We start from the raw sequence: 20,838 nt of genomic DNA, 5'->3' as shown, positions 1-20,838 counted from the left end.
GGTAGTATCTGGCTGCGGCAGAGATATGGTTATGACTAGTCGCTAGTCTGCGGTACGGTTCCAGCAGTTGCAGCCAATCCGGGGCTCTCGACCCGCCTGCTAGTCGTTGGATCCTGCCCGGGCTCTACTGCTCGACTATTCATCCTCTCTCTCTCACTGTCACTTGTCGACCTTGTTGTATTCTTCAACTACTTCTCCCTCGTCGACATTGTGCCCTTGACTCGTTCCAACACGCATGTGAGGCCCTGTCCTCTGAAGTGCCGGCAGAGCACTTCGCCTCAAATACTATACCTCCAGCGGAGCGTCCAGTACGCAAGGCCGCCGGCAAATTGCATACTACGATTCGTGCCTCCCTCTCTGCCCTCGTGTCGATATTCATCATAATCGAGAATCTGTCTTTCTCGACAACCAGCCAACTCCACGGGCGTAATAGTCATCGGCCTGTTTCTCAGGCACACTTCGACCATAAGATCTGCACGTTTAGAACACTTCGATCCTGGTCAGACTTAATATCTCGTCGCAGTCATGGTCGCTCCGCCGTCGACGGGTGGTGGTGTCGCACCTGCGACTGCGACTTCGAAAACACCGTCCGCCCCTCGAACGAATGGCATCACACCCAATATGGCTACTCCGTCGTTCCCCTACAGCGCTCGTCGTGCCCCACCGCTCGATTTGCGAACTGTTGAGCGCAAAGGCCATCCCTCAAGTCGCGATCCTCCTGCCAGAACGAGACCACACGGGATACCAGAAGCACCCACATTCAGACCGACTGAGGCCGAATTCCGTGACCCGATGGCTTATATTCGAAGCATTTCGGAAAAGGCTAGCAAGTACGGGATATGCAAGATTATTCCCCCCGAAAACTGGAATCCCGACTTTGCCATAGACACCGAGGTGAGTAGTGAGATGTGCAAGCACGCGCTTGACGAATTCACCTTGAACTGTACTGATGGGGTCGCAGCGTTTCCATTTTCGTACTCGTCGCCAGGAGATCAATCTGGTGGAAGGAGGTGAGCAATTTGATGGTCTTATTATTCGACACATACTTACTCTTACCGTAGGTAATCGGACAAATCTCAACTATTTGGACCAGCTTGCCAAGTTCCATAAGCAATACGGTGCCCACCTCAATCGATTTCCAAGCGTTGACAAGCGCCCTCTTGATCTGTACAAACTCAAGAAAGCCGTCGAGGTTCGTGGCGGGTTTGAGCGAGTTTGCAAGGACAAAAAGTGGGCAGAGATCGGACGTGATTTGGGCTACAGCGGCAAGATCATGTCGTCCCTGTCAACATCGCTGAAAAACTCCTATCAAAGATGGCTACATCCTTATGAAGAGTGGTTGAAATACGCCAAACCGGGAGTTCAACAGCAACTCGAGAACGAGCAGGGAGGCACATATTCACCTGCCGTTGCACCCCATCAATCCCCGGCGATTCAACATCCTCCACCGCCTTCCCAGTCTGCTCCTCCCGCTATAAGCACAGACTCGCCCAGAGTGCAGCCTACCAGTGCTCCCGAACCTCCGGTGCACGCCGTTCCCGTGCAACCCCAACAGCCGCAACATCAGCCTACTCCAGTGCCACCACCCGCTCAACCGAGACCGGTATCCTCTTCCGGCTTTACCGCTGTTAATAGTGGGTTTGCAGCCGTCAACAACCCTTCGGGATTTACTGCTGTCAATACGCTTAACACGTTACCCCCTCCCTTGATCAAGAAGGAAGTAAATGGGGCGTCTCCCTCGGCGCAGAGCCCTGCTACGTCTTTCCTCCCCATCAACGGTCCCACTGTTACCACGGTACACCCACCGACGGCTCCCATGCCAAACGGTCATTTGAATCCCCTCAAGCGAGCCATGAGTCATGAGAGTTTAAATGGCGACTCGGGTTCGGAGAGCTTTGGTGGTGACTTGGATGATCCAAATGGGAGACGCAGCAAGAGACCTAAGAAGAGTCCGCTTGACTCCTCGACAGTGCTCAAACAGCATGATCATCTGCTTACTCAGGTAGACGGACATCCAACCGTTCCGGGCAACAATGTCCCCGGAACGCGACCTTCGACGCCTCAGGCTCGTTCGAAACCGGCAGCGCGTAGGCAAGGCGAGAAGTGCGAGAAGTGCGGTAAATCCGACAACAAAGAGAGTATCCTCATTTGCGACACGTGTGACATGGGCTACCACAAGCATTGCATCGACCCGCCCTTGCGGCAAATGCCGGACTATGACTGGCATTGCTCCAAATGCTTGGTCGGCACGAATGACTATGGATTTGAAGAGGGTAGCGTTTACTCTTTGAAGCAATTTCAAGAGAAGGCGAACAACTTTAAGGAACATTACTTTGCGGCGCGGATGCCCTTCGACCCCATTACGAATACCCAAAGACGGCCTACCGAGGATGATGTCGAGCGAGAGTTCTGGCGACTTGTTGAAGACATCACGGAGTCTGTGGAGGTTGAATACGGCGCGGACATTCATTCTACAACCCACGGCAGTGGCTTTCCAACCGTGGAGAAGAATCCTCTGAACCCGTACTCTAAAGACCCCTGGAACCTCAACGTCATGCCCTTCCTTGAGGATTCACTTTTCAGGCATATCAAAGGCGACATATCGGGAATGACCGTGCCATGGTTGTACGTGGGGATGTGTTTCTCCACGTTCTGCTGGCATAACGAGGATCATTACGCATATTCTGCCAATTACCAGCATTTTGGTGCAACGAAGACATGGTACGGCATTCCCGGTAAGGATGCTTACAAGTTTGAAGAGGCCATGAGAAAGGCGGTTCCAGAATTGTTCGAAACCCAGCCAGACCTGCTATTTCAGTTGGTGACGATTCTTCCACCGAACCAGCTGAGGAAAGCGGGAGTTGAGGTTTATGCGCTCGATCAACGTGCTGGACAGTTTGTCATCACATTCCCGCAAGCATATCACGCCGGATTCAACCATGGCTTCAACTTTAACGAAGCAGTCAACTTTGCCCCTGCTGATTGGGAACCTTTCGGCGAGGCCGGGGTACAGCGACTGCAGGAATTTCGTCGTCAACCCTGCTTCTCGCATGATGAACTACTCTTCACTGCTGCCGCCTCTGATTCCTCGATCAAGACCGCCAAATGGCTGGGGCCAGCGTTGGAGCGGACCCGGGATCGCGAGTTGGCGGAACGCAAAGAATTTGTGGCTCTTCACCAAGCATTATCCCCGCATGCTGCCTGTACGTTCGATACCCTGGCTCCGGAGCCGTCTCCCGCCTGCGGCCTCAAGGTTCATGTGGAAAATATTGAATTGGAAGAGGAAGAGTATCAATGCTGCTATTGCAAGGCCTTCTCCTACCTCTCTCAGTTCCGGTGCCACACTAGTGGCAAGGTTGCCTGCCTCCGGCACCCGAAAGAAGCCGATTGTTGTTCGGAGAGTCTCCAGGAGCGATCACGGGGACCAAACCACAGCTTGCTTTTGCGTTACACCAACCACGAGCTTGAGGCCGTCGTGCAGAAAGTTGTAGATAGAGCTAACGTACCTGAAATGTGGGAGGCCAAACTGGAGGCTCTACTTGCAGACGATGCACGACCCCCCCTCAAATCGATGCATACACTTTTGACCGAAGGTGAGAAGATCCCCTATCCACTCAATGGATTGGATGACCTCGCCGCCTTTGTGAAAAGATGCGACCAGTGGGTGGACGAGGCGAACCTGTACCTTACTCGAAAACAGAACAACCGACGCAAGAATGAGAAAGTATGGCGGCGGTCGTCCCTCCGTACAGGCAAGGCAGATGAAAAGGAGGAACCGCAACTGACACTGGAGCGCATGAAAGAGCTCATTGAGGATGGAGAGCAGCTTGGATTCAGTGCACCTCAGCTCGAACTTCTCCAGGAAAGAGTGACGGTGATTGATGAATGGCGAGCGAACGTGAAGCGAGTTCTATCCGGCCTACATCAAGCTACCACCGAGGAGTTGGAAACGTTGCTTGACGAAGGACGATCCTTTTCGGCCGCCATGCCGGAGTTGACCAGCCTCGAGAAGGTGCACGCGCGGACACAATGGCTTGAAGAAGTTCGGCAGATCCAGCAAGACGTACAGTCCAAGACTTTGGACGAATGTCGGGCTCTCCTTGGGCGGGCTGAAGAACTAGACTTGGTGGCCCAGGTGCCTGAGGTTATCTTCTTGACGGAAGTGGTACGGCAGGGCGAGTTCTGGGAGATCAAAGCCAAGGAAGTCATGGCTGCTGAGGATGTGCACTATCCACAGCTCGAGTCCCTGCATTCGCAAGTGCAAAACCACGTGTTCCCAGTCAACAAAGAAACTCTGGAGCGGATGGATGTCATCTTGGCTAAGAACCGGGAGGCGAAACGACAAATCATCACATTGGTTGAACGGAGTCAGGATCCAGACTTCCGTAAACGACCGCTGTACGTGCATGTTCGCGAAGTGGTGAAGGGCCTGGAGGATCTCAATGGAAAACCCCATGGCGCTGCCGACCTCGAACGAGAACTCCGAAGACATGAGGACTGGATGAGGAAGGGCAAGAAGTTGTTCGGCAAGGCCAATGCACCGCTTCACATCCTTGAGCAACACATGAAGTTTGTGGAAGAGAAGAACAACTTCTGCTTTGATCTGAATGACACATTCCGCCCGCCTATCGAGCCTGCTTCCAGGGAGGCTACGCCGGCGGATGGTCACGAAAAGGGCGTGCTCGGCGACGATGAGAAGCCTGTCTTCTGTATCTGCCGACAACCAGAAGCGGGTCTCATGATCGAGTGTGAACATTGTCGGGATTGGTAGGTCACTCTATTGATTCGTGCAAGACCAGGCTAACCACGTGCTCCAGGTATCATGCCAAGTGTCTGAAGCTCGCGAGAGGCAAGGTGAAGGAATGCGAGACCTTTACCTGTCCCATCTGCGATTGGCGAGTCAAGATCCCCCGTGATGCTGCCCGGCCCAAGCTCGAAGACCTTCAAGCCTGGCAAGACGAGATTTTTGATCTTCCCTTTCAACCGGAAGAAGAAGAACTTTTGAAGAGAATTATCGATAAAGCTCAGGCCTTCCGAGACTTCCTTACCAAATACACAAAAGGCAATCAACTTTGCCAAACGAGTGAAGAGATGCCCGAAATGCTGTTTTATCTTCGCAAACTGGAGGGGGCAGAAGTCCTCCTTGCCTATGAGACGAATTTATTCCGACAAGAACTACACAAGTGGAACCCGATCGCCCCTGAGCCACCGCCAATTTTGGATCAGAGTCTGTCGACGCGAAAGCCGCGACCAACCAAACAACAGAAACTGATGAAGGAGCTTGGGGTGGAGAAGCCGGAAGATCTGCCACCTCATCTTCGAGCCAAGACTTATGTACGAAGGAGAACTCAAGAGGCATTTGTGACGGGCCCGCTCTTGCCAAAGCCATCGACGCAGTCTCCCTCAGCTCCTGGTTCAACGGGCAGCCCAGCTCAGAGCCAGGCCGCAGGAAAATCTGATACGCCCGGCGGGATGCACGGACAAGGTTCAAATGGCCATGCCGGCCCCAGTGGTGCGTTTGATCCTGGGTACATGTCCGGGTCTGCCCCATTCGGTGCCTCCTTTGGGGCTACCAGACGACCGTCATATTCTGCCAACTCACCCTCGCCGTTGTTCAGCCCCGGTGGTGACGAACGGCCCGGAGGCATGCGGGATCCGATGCTGCCGACGTTCTCAGGTCACGCAACTGGCGAATCTCGGAACCATCACGATTCAGGGTTTCTCCTCTTCCGTCCCAGTACCGGACTGGGGCTCGATGGGGACGATGACCTTCGTAACGCGTTTGGCAACGCCACCGCCAGCCAATCGACGACTCCTCGCGCAGGGTCACCACCAAATGGAGAATACGACAATATGTTCATGGAAATCACCAACCACGATGAGGACGGGAACAACGAGCATATCTCCAGTCTGGAACAGGTGGCTAGCCATGCAAGCGAGGCGTTAGACATGATGCGGACGGCAAGTCCGGGGTCGGCCCATGATCCGGCAGCCTTAGAGGACGGAGAGCATGTGTCGAAAAACTTTGACGATTTCATAAATGGCGGAGAGCAGAGCTAAGTGACACTGGCGGCAGGGTTGGGCCGGGGAGCACCATTGACGCTCTCAAACACAAGTGGTTGCGCGCATGGAGTTTTGTTTCAGGAATCATGTTTGTCCTTCGAGGGAAGATGGAATCGTTGATGTCATTTCCATGGCAAGAGCATCGGACTACATGCGGTATGATTATGATGGAAACGGTTGTTTGTGCTTGTTGGGGCAGCATCCAAAGCATTAGATTCGGGAGACTTGTACAAGAGGCCAATCTGGCGGCATGTAACACCATTGCTCACGACTCCAAGTCGGACAGGAAACAATGTCAAATGTATGAGAAGGGCTGAAACGAGCCAACACAGTATGCAAGTCTTGGATGATATCGTCGTATCTGATGTGCTGGTGTCAAGTTGTGCTTTGTAGTAATTGTCAATTCCCGTCAATGCTGGCGTCACTTTCCACGCATTGGCATCAAGCAAAGTTTCGGGTGCGCGGGGCAAAATTGGGAAAATCACAATTACAGGTCATGGTCCCGTGCGCCCAATTCGCCGACTCGACAACTTGAACTGTAATACACGGCAGTGAAGCAACCATTGATACATATTTTGGACCCGGCTCTGGATATAGCGAGCTTTCCGTTCCCTGACTGTGATCACAACCTGACCTCTCGACGCCGCCCCACCTTGAGCGTTTCAATGCGATAGTCCACCGACTACCCGGATCTCTTGTCTATCTTCACGGTGTGCAAACAACACAGCCAACACTGCAGCATAAAAAGACACCCAAACACAGCCCACCATGGCGGACGACGACCGACTCCCTACTCTCCTGTCCAATCTCCCACCCTCGTCGAACTACTTCTCGCTCGAGTTCTTCCCTCCCAAGACGTCGTTGCGCTTCTCCAATCTCCAGTCCCGTCTGGCTCGAATGGCCGCGGCACTGCGACCGCTCTTTGTGACAGTGACATGGGGCGCGGGCGGGTCGACGGCGACCAAGTCGTTAGAGTTGGCGGAAGTATGTCAGAGACAGCTGGGGTTGACGACGGTTCTGCACTTGACATGTACAAACATGAAGAGAAGCATGGTGGACGAGGCCCTCGAGACGGCGCGGGAGGTAGGGATCCGCAACATCCTGGCACTGCGCGGCGATCCTCCCCGAGAAGAATATCGCGACACCAACGACGGGGGCAGCGGAGGGTCCGGAACGGACAGCAACGAGGAGTTTGTCTGGGCCGTGGATCTGGTGCGGTACATCAGACACAAATACGGGGATTACTTTTCGATCGGTGTCGCCGGGTACCCGGAGGGCCATGCGGACGAGAGCAACCCTATCGCGGGCCAGCAGAGCGTCGAGCACGATCTGCCGTACCTGGTGGAAAAGGTGGCCGCAGGGGCAGACTTCATCATGACCCAGTTGACTTATGATATTGATGCCTATGCTGCCTACGAGAAGCGACTGCGCGACTATGTCGACCCCAAGGACGGCAAGAAACTGTTTGCCACGATCCCTATCATCCCCGGTCTCATGCCCATCCAGAGCTACCAGATCATCAAACGCATCACGAAATTAAGTCATGCGAAAATTCCAGAAGACATTTCCCGTCGCATCGAGGCCGTCAAGTCCGACGATGAGGCGGTCAAGAAGGTCGGCGTGGATATTCTGAGTGAACTGGTCGAACAGATCAAGGGGCTTCCGCAGCCCGATGGTGTCCCGCGCGGACTCCATTTCTATACCCTCAACCTTGAGAAGTCGGTCGCATTCATTCTTGAGCGCACTGGCTTGATCCCGCCTATCTCAGAACCCGAGCCCGAGGAGCCATCGTCCGACTCTTCTTCCGACTCGGACGCCATTGCAGCTGATAATGCCACGCCGACAATCTCACCACCAACGCTGTCTCTTAATGGCACGGCAGCAGCAGAGAATGGAGTGGCCCGACCGCCAGGACCTACTGGATTGGTCAAACGAAGAACGAGTTCAGTCAATGCCCAGCCTCATAACCGAGTCATTCTTGAACGTGAGCAGCAAGAACAACGACACCGGCAAAGAAAAGAAAAGCAGCAACAGCAACAACAGCAAGAAGAAGCGGCGGCGGCGGCGGCTGACGCAGACAGAGAAAAAATGTTGAAACAACACATCGCCCCAGACAGAGGTACAGGTATTCCGGCTTCTGACCCGACGAGGAAACACAATCTCATGATATCCGAAGGCCAAGGATCTTTGGGCAGAGAAGCCACCTGGGACGACTTCCCCAATGGCCGTTGGGGTCCATCTCACTCTCCTGCATTTGGCGAGATTGACGGCTACGGTCCCACGCTGAAAGTCGGCCCCATCACAGCCCGACGACTCTGGGGCCACCCAAAGACACGCGACGACGTTACTGCGTTGTTCCGACGTGTTGTCGTGGGCGAGTTGGAAGCCGTGCCCTGGAGCGACGAGATTGATGTTGCCGATGACACCACTACAGCCAACGGAGCCGCGGGGGCATCACTCCGCGCCGAGACCCAAGTCATCCGCCAAGAACTGTTGGCAATGATTGAGAAAAAGGGATACTGGACCTTGGCGAGTCAACCGGCCGTCGATGGCGTCAGAAGCGAAGACGAGACTTTCGGCTGGGGTCCGCCCGGTGAAGGGTTTGTGTTTCAAAAGGCCTTTGTGGAATTCTTCTGTGATCGGCACGAATGGGAGACACGCCTCAAACCGCGCCTGTTGAAGTATAGGTCTGATCAGGTCAGTTGGTTCAAGACGGATGCGAATGGCGCGTTTGAATCGAGTGAGGAAATTGAGAACGAGAAGAAGAAGAAAACTGAAACTAAAACTAATGGTGGTGTTGATGATCATGATACTACCACTACTACGACCAATGGTACTGCTACTACCACGAGTGTAACCGCAACCGGCGTCAACGCCGTCACTTGGGGAGTGTTCCGCGGCAAAGAAATCGTCACCCCGACCATCATTGAAGCTGAATCCTTCCGCGCCTGGGGCGAAGAGGCGTATTCCATCTGGAGCGAGTGGCGCAAGTGTTTCCCCCGGGGCAGTGATGAGGAACGATTCCTAGAGCGCATGCGTCAGGAGTCGGTGCTTGTTAATGTCGTCGGGCATAATTATATCGGTGGCCATGATGGGGCGGGCGGGGAGTTGTGGAAGATCTTGCTTGATGAGTAGTGAGTAGTGAGGATGGATGCACCTGCATCCCTGAAAGGATTTACAGTATTTTAGCTGAGCATCGTGGCTCTGGGGTGTGCTAATGGATGTGGCTGTGGCTTTGGCGTTGATGATGGTGCATGGCAATGGTGATGACAATAGTGAGGGTGGTGACGCTGCTGAGGTTTTTCTGGCCTCGGTTATTGGGTCTACATTCTACTGCTGCTGTTGCTACTTCTGTCGGCGGCGTCGATGGTTGTGACGGTTGTGCATCACTGTTCTTAGGAAGCAAAAGAACAAAAGAAAAGAAGACCGGAAGACTGTCGGAGAGAGTAGAATTTGTCGACTGTGGACTTTATTGCCTCTTGATTGACTTCGATTGACTGGCGTGGCGCCGTGGTTACGCTTCAGTCACATTTATTGCTAGAGCGAAACTGTAGCAATGTCAGCATATTGTACCAGCAGAGGCACCTAGATGAGAGGATCAACACCATATACTACGATACTCCGAAATTGGTTACGATGAGTGGAATCGTCAGTCGGACAACGTCCGTCTTCGATTGGTTGTTGCAATCTTTTTTAGTTGCTATTTGTTCTTAATCTTATTCTGGTTGCTGCTGTACCATTTCGAGGGCAGCTTACAAGTCACCGAGAAACGAAAACCCGCTTTTTACTACTGGCACAATAGTCAATCATCACTCATAATTCATTGCTGGACTCATTGCACATTGCACATCATGCCATGGTGATGCTGCGTTCTTCTATGCTCTGCTGCCTCCTGTCTTTCTCGCTCGTCTGTCCATCCACCGTGTTATTATGCCCAATGAGCTCATGCTCATACCAGGAACATCTCACTCATGGTAGCAGTCGCTTCGGGAACAGGGCCTTTAGTTAGCACCATTATCAGCAGCCTCTATCGGCAGCTCTTGCCCTGAACCCCATTCAAGACCGTCCATGGTATCGTCGTCGGTAGTGGCAGTTTGAGTACTGCTCTGGCCAGTTTCAGCAGTGTTTTCCTCAGTTGCACTGCTCTGACCAGTGCCGGGCGTGTTTGACTCGCTCGTGCTATCAACTTCCATTTTATCCTCCGCCGCAGACCCCATTTCATCCTCAAACTCATCTCTTCGCAGGAAGCGTCCTGACAGAATCCGTCCCATATGAGTGTGACCCCATTCGATGCCGAGCCTCCGCATGCTGATAAAGGCCTTGAGCATTCCCACGGGACTGTTTGAGAACTTACATTCTGTCCAGCCGTTGGCTTGCCGACAAGCAGGCGACACAAAGTTGTCGTTGGCCACATGTCGCTTGAGTGGTAGTGGTCGCTCTCCGTCCCAGAGGCCGATGATAGAACAAAGACGTTTGTAATCCTCAAAGGTGGTGAAGTAGAGCTGACCAGCGAATAGGTTGAGCACGGAAATGGCCTCGACTGAAATCTTGGTTGGACTAGGCCGCTCTGGAACCTGGTAAACATTCAACCCGTCGAAAGACATCATGTTCCGACTCGTACGTGGCTGGTAGAGAATCAAGGTCACTCTTCCGTGTTTTCGAATCCCTGGCAGGAACACCTGTGCTTCATGTGGACTGATGATGATCGGCTGTTTCACCAAATCCACAACGAAAATCCATTGAACGGGCCGCAGATAGTCGTCCTGAGGAGATCCAGCCTGAGGTACAATGGTTCGCATATAGTCCTGGGTCACCAAGACATTGGTGGGCCACTCTGCACCTCTGTACTGGGGCGCAAGACGGGTCTGAGAAAGAATGTTGAATGCCCAGTGGAAATCTTCCGCTTTCGGAACTCCCTCGTTCTTGAAGATGTAGTTGATTAGAACCTCCGATGCAGCTGGCTTTGCTGGGGTTGCATGTGCTGGTCGTTGAACTTCTCGTACCTTCTCCACCTCATGCAAGATTTCCCGCTCTTGCTCTTCCGCGATGCCGCTGTCCTTGAGATCATTCGTTTCAGTTCGATCCCATTCTGCCAAAAGCTGCATCATGATGTCGTCCTTCTTCTCCAAGGGGCTAGGCTGGAAAGTGTGCTTTTTCTGGTCACGCTTGTCGACAGCATACATTTCCGACACTGGTCGGCTTTCTATCTCTCGGATAGAGTCAAGATATTGTTCCGGGTTTGGGATTTGGCCACCTTCAAGGACATATCTCTTGGATGCTAGCCGTCTGCGGCTGTGCGACAACCCCTTCATTGTCCATAGCGGTTGTTGGCTTTTAAGCGCACGACACGACTGCGAAATGCACCATCGGATCACATGCGAACTGTCCAGGTCTCCTGTTTGGACACCCAGCAAAGCGCGAATGCTGTTGTCCACTTCCGGCGGGGCGAAAAAGATCACTGACTGCGAGACTGCCAATTTCCTCATTCGCATGCATGCTTGGACCAGGCTGTCCTTGAGGAGACCTGGCCCAAGAAGAACCGCCGCCTTGAAATCATCAGGAAGTTGGAAATCCGTACCTCGAGTGTGGAACTCGTCCAGATAGATAAGACACCCGCCAATTTCATCTTTGAAGATTGAAGACGCAAAAGGTTCAATGCTACCATCTTGGTTGAGCACCATTTTCTCATCATTTTCACTGAAATATATGGCAGCCTTCTTGTCTCGGCGCAAGCGGAGCCACTCTGAGGCAATTTCTTTGTTGTCCTCAAGAAACTGTGCCCCGACATCAATGATGACAGCAGGCCCCTCAGGTGTAACATCGACGATGAGTTGGAGCAACTCCTCGGTAGACATTCTTTCTCCAGAAACTGATGCTGCGCAAACATACTTGCGATTGTCGACTCTGAGCAGTGTTGTTAGGGCCGATGCCGTGCCATGGCGGAGGTCCTCGAGATCTTTTTGAAAGCACGTCAGGGGGATGCGGCTGTCGCAGGTGCCGCTAAAGCCAGATGTCACCTTACCACCGTCATTCGCGCAGAGGTCCCAGGCACTAGAGGATAGCTTGTGCCGGAACTCTTTGGCTTCTTTTGGATACACCACCTGTCTGAGAAAGAAGTCTATGACCGCTTTGTTGTACTGGAGGTGCGCGTACAATTTGTCAATGGAGTAAGCATCGTCTAGATTGAGCGAGTTTGCACTTCGGTACTCGGGAGGTAGTTCGGTGTCGGCAACCCATCTGGAGTACTCATCGCCCGGATCTGGGGATTTCATGAGGATGAGAATGCATCTCCGCAGATCCTCAATCTGAATGCCAGTGTAGTAAAAGGATAGAGCCGTCAACAGAATTAATGTCTCTGGCTGTGCGAATTCTGCGCTCGGAGATGGGACAGACTTGGCTCGGTAAGGAACAGCAGCAAGACAACGGGTTCGATCCAAGCCATAATTTACAAGCCAGCGCTTGCGCAGTGCATGTGTGAGTACCTGATGGGAAAGCAGGCCTCGAGCGACATACAGCAGGTCGAGCTGGGCCGAGCCTTGGAAATGCCTTGATACCAAGTCGAAATCGGCAGGATCCGTTTCCAATTCGTGCAGGAAGGACGAAAGCGCAGTTAGTGTCGCAGGGTCACAATGGCCCAGCGGGAGCGAAGGTATCTTTCGTGTAATGATGTCCTGGGTGAGACAATGGTTCAGCAACCGGGCACCTTCATCATTCAGAATCCGCAAATGGGGAAAGCATGCCGGGCCCCGAGATTCGAGTTCAATGCCAGATGGACAATCCGCATGGAGGGTGCGGGCATTTCTCTGCACTGAAGCAAGAATGTCCAATGCGATGATCCACCGATCGGGTGCTCCTGATAACACGTTTGCTTCACCATTGGTGTACACAAGTTCGTATCCAGGCTTCAACAACTCGTCACTCTCGTCCAGTATATCACGGCTGTGCTCGTCAAGCCACTTTTGTACTCGGATTAGATCGACAGACAGAGTCTTGTCCGTCACGAGCTTGTCACCTCCAATCAGTCGGAAGGAGTTCAAGTGCTCTGGCAGAGTAAGAAGGACGCCGCCAGATTTGCGACATTCCTCGAAAAGGCCCATCAACAGGTTTGGGGTTTCTGCCGTTAGTCTTGTCTGCCTGGAAAAAGGGAGATGGTAAACCGATCTACCAACCAGTCCTGCAAGACTCAAAGACAAAAGACGAAGCATCTCATTGGCAAGCGGCTTCAAAACAGCGACCCGGACAAGGTGTGAGCCAGTGGCAAGAGCAGTCACCACCATTGGCAGGATTACACTTGTTTTGCCTTCGCCCATTCCCAGGAGTACAAGGCCGTTTTCCTGCCGAATGAGTTCTTGAGCGACCCTAACCTGCACCGGACGTATCAAGATGTTGTTTTGAATTTCAAGGAGGAGCCAGTCAGGCCACTGTTCAGGGTCCCACGCCGCATGAGCTGGGTTTGTCAGTTCTCGTTGCAGGGCAAACTGGTCCTTGATCCCCAGGTACTTTTGCATGCGCTCCACTCTCTGGAGAGCTGTCACCTCCTTAGCCAACAGACTAGCTACTCTCAGCCATCCCTGCGGCACCTGAGCTCTGTGAAGCGCTGTTAGGAGCTGTAGCAGCGCCAATGGAGACACGTGAGGCCATATTCTGGCTGACACCAAACCTTGTTGCCACTCGACGCTCGGGCGGAGGAGTTGTTGGCTGCGATCTAGGATGAGCTTGATAGAATCTTTCACTTCTTCAGACTTGACGCCCAGGATGGATCCACTCGAGAGTCTGAGCTTGGCCTGACCTTGTGCAGCCTTCATCTTCAAACACTTGATGCTCTCATTGAGAGAAGTCCCATAGTTCTGGGCAATGGAACTACGATCCTTGCTCAATTCCTCACACATCTCCTCGAGCTCTTCCCAGGCGTGGCGAAGTTCGTTTGCTTCTAGAGGTCGGGCTCTTTCTTGTGTACATATCGAAGTGGCAAGGTCTCCATCCAAGGCGCTGGGTCTCATTCCATCAAAGACCAGTCCGGCGTCAGGGACGGCGTGCATCGCGTTCATTAGAGAAAAGTGTGTCTGCCGACTTTGTGTCTCATGCTGAGGTGCGGCCTTGAGAATACTGCTGAAATGTTTTGGTCCGTCCCATGGTCGATCAAATTCTGTCAACGCCTTATCAATAGTTTCGAGTTGACACCAGAAAGTGTAGTTCTTGAACCACGTCGCGAGTCGGCCGTTCAAGAGCTCTGTGAGGTTTGCGACGTTGTAATGAGTAAGACTCTGCCCCGCTGGCAGTCTTACCGAACCGGCCGGCCACGCCGCATCCACTGCATCGAAGACCTGTTGGCGCTGCTCACCGAGTTCACGCTCATATTGTTGGCGCTGGTTGCTCAGTTCACGCTCGTATTCCTCACGCTGCGCCTGAGGATTGTCAGGGTTATCGTCGCTTCCCTGCCCATCAGTTCCATTCTCAGGAGGCGGGACAAAGGCTCTTTCGCACTGCCATAGAATGGGTGATAGCTCATCCCGATTCACCGCGCGCCCCTGGCTCAAATTGTAGGTATTCGAGTCGGGAAATGGAAGGCAACGCAGGGCTGGCGAAACAGCGAAGGCCAGCAGGACTCGGACTTCTTTCGCAATAGATGGCTTTCCGAAGACGAGCAATGACAGAATGAAGGCCAGGTTCTCTCGAGAAATCGAAGGTCTTTTGCAATACACTAGCAACCTCGCAAATTGTTGGCGAAGCTCTTCGCGAAGCACCTTCGCAAACGAAAAGCCAGAAAAATCCTCCTGAAAGCCGCTGATTTGTTGCCACCTTAGCATTAGCCCCCTCAAGTCTGAGCACACATTGAAAGCAGAGGGCCATGCTGCTACTAGCCCAGCCATGGACGCCGCAGCCTCCTGGTTTGGGCTACTGTCGCGATCTCGTGCTAGGTAACTTTGGTCCTCAGCTGTAGGTGTTTCTGTCGCCACAGACTCACACGGATAGAGTTTGCGGGTCCGACGGTATGATCTGTCTAGCAATGATAGTTGTCCAGCGTAAGACAAGCTTTGCACACTTCCTGACTTGAAGAGAAACTCCGATTTGAGATTGTGCAAGACAATCTCCTCAACAGTGCCATAAAAGATATCACGTTGCGAGAGCGTTGGCAGAACACCGTTGAACGTGTCAGAGTGCATGGCCCTCAAATGTGGAGGGTAGAATCTGCGGACAGGAGAGAGCTTCGCGATCATGGAGAGCAGCTTTTGAGAGCGCTCAGACAGTGGGAGTGAGGTCCGCGTGATTGGATCGGACAGACTCAGTAGACTCTCCTCAGAGCCCGCACGACCGGTCAATTGATCATTCTCTGGGAAACTGGTGACAGCGTGGAGGTAGGTCTTGAACAAATGTCCTTCGAGATCATCTGCAACCAATCGACCAAGTCTATCGTCGATCCGGTAATGAGAAAATGTTAGATCGTCCACTTCTTCTATGCGAACCTCGACAGCAACATGAGGTGGCGCACTTGAGATTACCACATCTCCGTCGGGAATGAGCACGCTCCGAACAGCTGCACCAGCAGAGTCACTCGCCGCACGTAAAATCAAGAACGAGGTTAGACCATGCAATGTCCCTAGCGTTTGGGTACTGTCAATACGCGCTGCAAGTTCTTGACACTGCAGCTCCCCTCGAAAGCTCACATGAAAGTTCAGGTGATATCGAGGCAAATGCACCTTGATAATGACCCCATCATGCATGGATATGAGCACATGGTTGGGACACTCAATTGGCCGGAAGATTTGACATATGGCACTTCCCACAGTGCTTGCATGGTCGATAAGATAGGAACGCCCATTTCGTAGAGAGATCGTTGTTCTCGGTCTGATATCTGGGGTTAAAATCCAATCATCCGCCTGAGATACCCAAGGTCGGGTGGTCGGCCGGAAGAAGACTCGTCCGTCTTCCAGAGACATCCAAGGTATGTTGGGCTTCACAATGCAGTCTGGTATGTCCCCAAGGAAAGTATCGCGGAGGATTGCCTCAAAAGACTGTCCTGCTATGGAGGAACGGACAATGAGGGTGTCATCGCGCATGCCAAAATAGACTCGATGTCCCTCGATCTCGGCTCTGGACACGTATTCCATATCTTCGAGGTCGGAGGCAAAAACGTCGAGGTCAAGATCGCCGAAGACCGAGCGATACAGTGGATGGGACAAGTACTTCGCAGGAAGTCTTGAGAGCGGTCGGCCCGAGACCAGAAGACTGCCGGTCACAACATTGAAATGCACAACCTTCGATAAAACCTTGTTTTGTATCCATGAAGTGTCATTCTGGTCGACGATGTCCCACGGGGTAGTGAAGGTAGCGAACTGCCAGAAACGATTGATGCCCTCTGAAAATCCGGTGTCGCAGACTCGCAACCGGTCTAACAATGGCTTCTCACACTGGCGAGCAAGGTATTGATCGTTTAAGAGATCAGACTTCTGCTTCCCATCGGCTGTGACGGAAACTTGCTGAGAGTGATCATGTAGGTGAATGGATGCTTCAATATAGTCTGCAACAGCACCGTCGTCAGAGAAGACCGATGGCAAAAGGTGTACATCGGTGTTGAATGTCTGTCGTGTTAACAGACAGGCGTTAACGATCTGACGAGGGAGATCCTCAAAGCCGTGACCAGCTGCAAGCTTGGTTTTCTGGTGCTTGTGCAGCTCTGACAGCTGACGAATCCATGAAATGCCAGCATGACGGATCCGAAGCACAAGACCATTCCAACGCTCCTTGTCCAGTTGATATGGTTTCAACGACAGCACCTTGAGACTTATTGTCAATAGTGCGCCGGCAGCAATGGATTCTTTCCAATTCGCCTCGATTCTTGCAAAACTGGCCTCCAGTGCCTCTAGGAGAGAGTGACAGAAAGACGGGAAGTTCAGATCATGTTGCGACTCTCGCAGGTATTGTGGCTTTGCCGCCCCAGCCGTGCCAACTTGGGATATCGCATACAAAATCAGGATTGCGGTTGTGGAAGAGTTGAGATCGATCTCCGTAGAGGTCAGCATGGCCAAAATATTGATCCACTGCAGTCTTTCGCCACTTCGCAGCGACCCGAAGAGTACATGTTCATGGGGGCTCATATTGTTTGGGCAAAGACAGTGCTTTGCAATCACTGAGTTTTGTGTGTGGTGGGTCATGTTCACGAAAGGCCCCAGGTGGTCTTTGACTGCCTCCGGAAGCGGTGCGTTGCAGTAATTAGATAGCGAAGGTTCGATGACCTGTTCTGCTGTCCACACAGAGCCGTGATTGGTATCTAACATCCGCGGCTGTAGGCCGTTCTTGACGAATACTTCGTCCATATTCAATCCCGATGTGAAGTAGTGAGATTTTTGCATAGATTTGACAGAGGAGCCAAGTGCGATCCGATGGTTTGTACCTTCAGCAAACGAAGCAAGTGGCGGATATGACCGCAAGAGTTGCTTGACAGTTTGTCCTCTCCGAGTCCTCGCGGCAGTCCTACCAAGATCATGGACAAGGAACCAGGTTGTATCGCGCCAGTAAGTAATGGCTGGAGGAGGCATTAGCTCAAAGGTGACTGCTTTGACCATTACCTCTGTTTCGGGAAGGGGCCATTCCTCTTTCGTTATCTGAATTGCTTTTGCCTCCTTTTCCATGGCGCATCTGGTGCAATTCCAATCATGGCGAGGGACTGCTGCTCGCCTACCTCGCTGTGGAGGAACGAAGACGCCGCATTCCATGTTTTGTACGTCGCTCATAAGTTTCTCGAAGCGAGCCATCTTTTCATTCCATTCATCTGACTTTATTACCCGCATTTTACGGGCCTGAGACTCAATGTCTGCTCGTCGCTTTTGCAAGGAGGCCGACTGGTCGAAATACTTGACAGCAAAACATGTGTCTGTTGGGTCGCTGAATAGTGAAGAGAGCTGTGCTTTGCATCCCGATAAGCGTGAAGATATATGGTCTTCGATGCGATGTAAGCGCTCCAGCTCGGGCTGCTTGAAGAGGAGAAGAGGAGCAAAAATGCCTGGGACCAACTCAGGGGGGTACTGAAGAAGAAGTGGACAAGCCTTCGTAGCAGCTCTATCTAACGCAACCCACAGGTCAAAAAGTGTGAGCAACATGAGTGACGTCCGCTCCGGATGACCTTGATATCTTGACTTGGCGTATTGGTGATAAGTTTGCATCAGGAGAGCCAGAGACTGGCAAGATGACGGCTGGCCACAGTGCAGGTACAACCAGTTCGCAAGGTGGCTCCCAACCCAGTTTTCGAAATCTGCAAGCGCAAAGATCACATCGCCAGAATTCCTGAATATCGCCCAGTCCGGCAGCTGCGTTTCAGTCAAGGAGACTCTGCGGAGTAGCTGCGGCACGAAGTTGATACTAGGATATGTGAAGGGTTGCCGCGAACGCAACCAAGCAGCCTGAACGACAGAGCGGCTGTTCTTCATTGCCAAGCGGTCAGAGACTTCCTGGACGGGGACCTTTGGAAGACTCGACTTATTGGCCTGTATGACCTTTTCCCACTTCTGCATCTTCCGGTTGAGGCAAGATAGAGTTGTTTGGACAGTGTTCTGGACGAATGATATTGTTTCAGATGCAAGCTTTGCATTCCGTCTCGCCAATTTGACACGGAGCACATGAAGGGTGTCCGGCGAGCTGTTAACCTCAGATATCTCTGTGGCAAGACGTGACAGGAGATACAACATGAAATTTTTGTATTGTGATCTCTCCTTGCCAGCAAGATCCGAGTTCTGTAGGGCAATCTGAAGAGCAACGCGTGCACAGGTCCATATTCCAGATCGCCTCCAAGGTTCTTTGTCGGTATCTGTCCAGCATACATCATCATGAGTACGCTTCCGAACGGTCGGGCTTGAGGTTGCTTTGCCACGGCTGCTAAGCACTCCGAACAACCACTCAGTTACTGCTCTGGGATGTGCAGATTGGCGCTGTTCGACGACAGTATTCTTTCCCTTGCTTGATGTTTCCATGGCCAACTCCAACTTTTCGACTGACAGTTTGTGTATCGCATCCCCTAGCTCTCGTATGAAAGAAGCGTTTCGGAATTCCTCTGCAGCTAGAAAAACTGCTCTGGCTGGAAAGTTCCTAATCAGTGCATCTTTGGCAGCCAGCACTGCATCTGTTTTGGGTAGGACTTCAAAACACTCAAAGATAGCTCCCGTGGATCTGCTTCTGACAACGATTGCTGCGTTTTGAGGCTTGACGTAGAATAAAAGAATGTCTATAGTGAGGTTAGCTTTTTGCGCGAAGGCCGTCTTTAGCATTCTTACCCCCATCACTCATGTTTCGGAGGGCTTCAATGATTTTGTGACTGCATGGAGAGCCGGCGTCGTAGATTTCGATCCATTTTGGAAGACACCGCACAAGTTGTGTCCACACTCGCGCTTCATTGCTCCCCGTTGGTAGAGACCGCAAAAATTGACGAGCAGCTTCAGAAATCTCCTTGAGAACGTTATCCGCTCCAGCTTCTTCATGGTCAAATTGAGGCAATTGTGGAGGAAGAAAAGCATGCTCGAAGATGAATTTAGCCGCATCTGGCTTCATCCTCGCCTCGTGGCCACCCAGGGCTCCCTGGCAGAACGAATGAAAATCTGCAGAGTTGGAACTGGGGTTCAGGAGGCAGATGATAGCAGAAGAACCAGGCTTCAGACCTGATCAAAACCCTCCACTTCTCTGCTGACACTGTACGGTTGGACGGCTGGCCAATAGAAGCAGATTTCAGGCTGAATAAAAGGCAGGAGATAGGGAGAGGTCTGCTTGAGAGAATCAAGAGAAGAGAAGTTTATGATGATTCAAGTTGTTAGGGTGAAGCTTGGCAAGGTGACAAAGAGGCAGTAATCCAAGTGAGAGTGAAGTGAGGCGAATATGAAGGGCTACCCAAGTAGCTTTGAGCACTTGGCGGCACCTTGCGGTTAGCTGCGTCGAAGGGTTTGAACTGACCGAGCAACAAAAACTGGAATACCTACCTGCACATGAAGACACTACTAGCCGCAGACACGGTAGAAGAGCTTCATGGCAGTTATACACATAAGCCTGCAACATGGTGCCCCACCTCTGTCTTATCAGGTCTTGGAAGCTGGCATCTTCATAAAAGTGTCTAATCGCGGGAAAGGCAAGTTCCTCACAATGCTAGTAGACGGCCATGTCACTTCCCGATAGGGTCCACCACAAAAGGAGTGCCGACAAGCTACAAGAACCGCTTAGAGCACAAAGAACTGGCTGTAGGCTCGCGCGCAGGAACCCGCTCTCTGTGATTCTCCATGAAGAGGCTTGCTGGAAACACTTGAGGGAGGAATACTGCATTTGAACTTGCTCTTCGTGGCGCTCTAGAAACGACAACTGTGGCGGGTTGCAAGTTGGCCATCGTGAAGACATACAGTTGGTACGAAGGGAAGATATGCTGAGATGCCTACCGCCGATACCAAGCGGGTTAGCATTGGCTCGCGAGGTAACTTGTGCAGCAGCATCGTTAGGCACAATGCACGACACCATCTTGGATGATGAACAGGTAACTTTCAACGAGAGGTATTGCAGTGATCCGAAACAAAACCAACGAAAGGATTTGGGTATATTGACCTATAGTTCACTTGTTGTTTATTAATGCTGAAGCATGAGGTTGAAGTTGGGTTCAAGGTGTGGCGTAGAAGGGACACGTGAGCTCGCCACTCACTGATCTCAATTGACAGCATTGGCTGGGAAGGTGTGGCTGAGTCTACAAGTACAGATCGTTGATAGGTTGACGAGTGTGGACGAGTGTGGCTGACTTACAGTCGTAACTGC

General features: G+C 52.2%; 3 protein-coding genes across 3 annotated transcripts; 2 read left to right on the top strand and 1 right to left on the bottom strand.

Annotated features, from left to right (window-relative positions):
• Positions 1-525: 525 nt before the first annotated feature.
• HMPREF1120_02353 (histone demethylase JARID1) lies at positions 526-6,060 on the top strand (the record flags this gene model as incomplete). The annotated part of the gene is made up of 4 exons (XM_009156391.1): positions 526-894; positions 962-1,010; positions 1,062-4,767; positions 4,818-6,060. 4 exons carry the CDS (start codon positions 526-528, stop codon positions 6,058-6,060), a joined length of 5,367 nt encoding a protein of 1,788 aa, XP_009154639.1.
• A 771-nt stretch (positions 6,061-6,831) lies between these two features.
• On the top strand, positions 6,832-9,198 carry HMPREF1120_02352 (methylenetetrahydrofolate reductase (NADPH); the record flags this gene model as incomplete). The annotated part of the gene is made up of 1 exon (XM_009156390.1): positions 6,832-9,198. One exon carries the CDS (start codon positions 6,832-6,834, stop codon positions 9,196-9,198), a length of 2,367 nt encoding a protein of 788 aa, XP_009154638.1.
• Positions 9,199-10,064: 866 nt separating this feature from the next.
• Positions 10,065-19,602, bottom strand: HMPREF1120_02351 (uncharacterized protein; the record flags this gene model as incomplete). Its single annotated transcript, XM_009156389.1, has 2 exons — positions 10,065-19,279; positions 19,329-19,602. The coding sequence occupies 2 exons, from the start codon at positions 19,600-19,602 to the stop codon at positions 10,065-10,067; spliced, it is 9,489 nt and encodes a 3,162-aa protein (XP_009154637.1).
• Positions 19,603-20,838: the final 1,236 nt, after the last annotated feature.

Source organism: Exophiala dermatitidis (assembly GCF_000230625.1).
Source record: "Exophiala dermatitidis NIH/UT8656 unplaced genomic scaffold supercont1.2, whole genome shotgun sequence".
NCBI classification, from domain to species: domain Eukaryota; kingdom Fungi; phylum Ascomycota; class Eurotiomycetes; order Chaetothyriales; family Herpotrichiellaceae; genus Exophiala; species Exophiala dermatitidis.
This window is presented reverse-complemented; position numbering and strand designations above follow the sequence as displayed.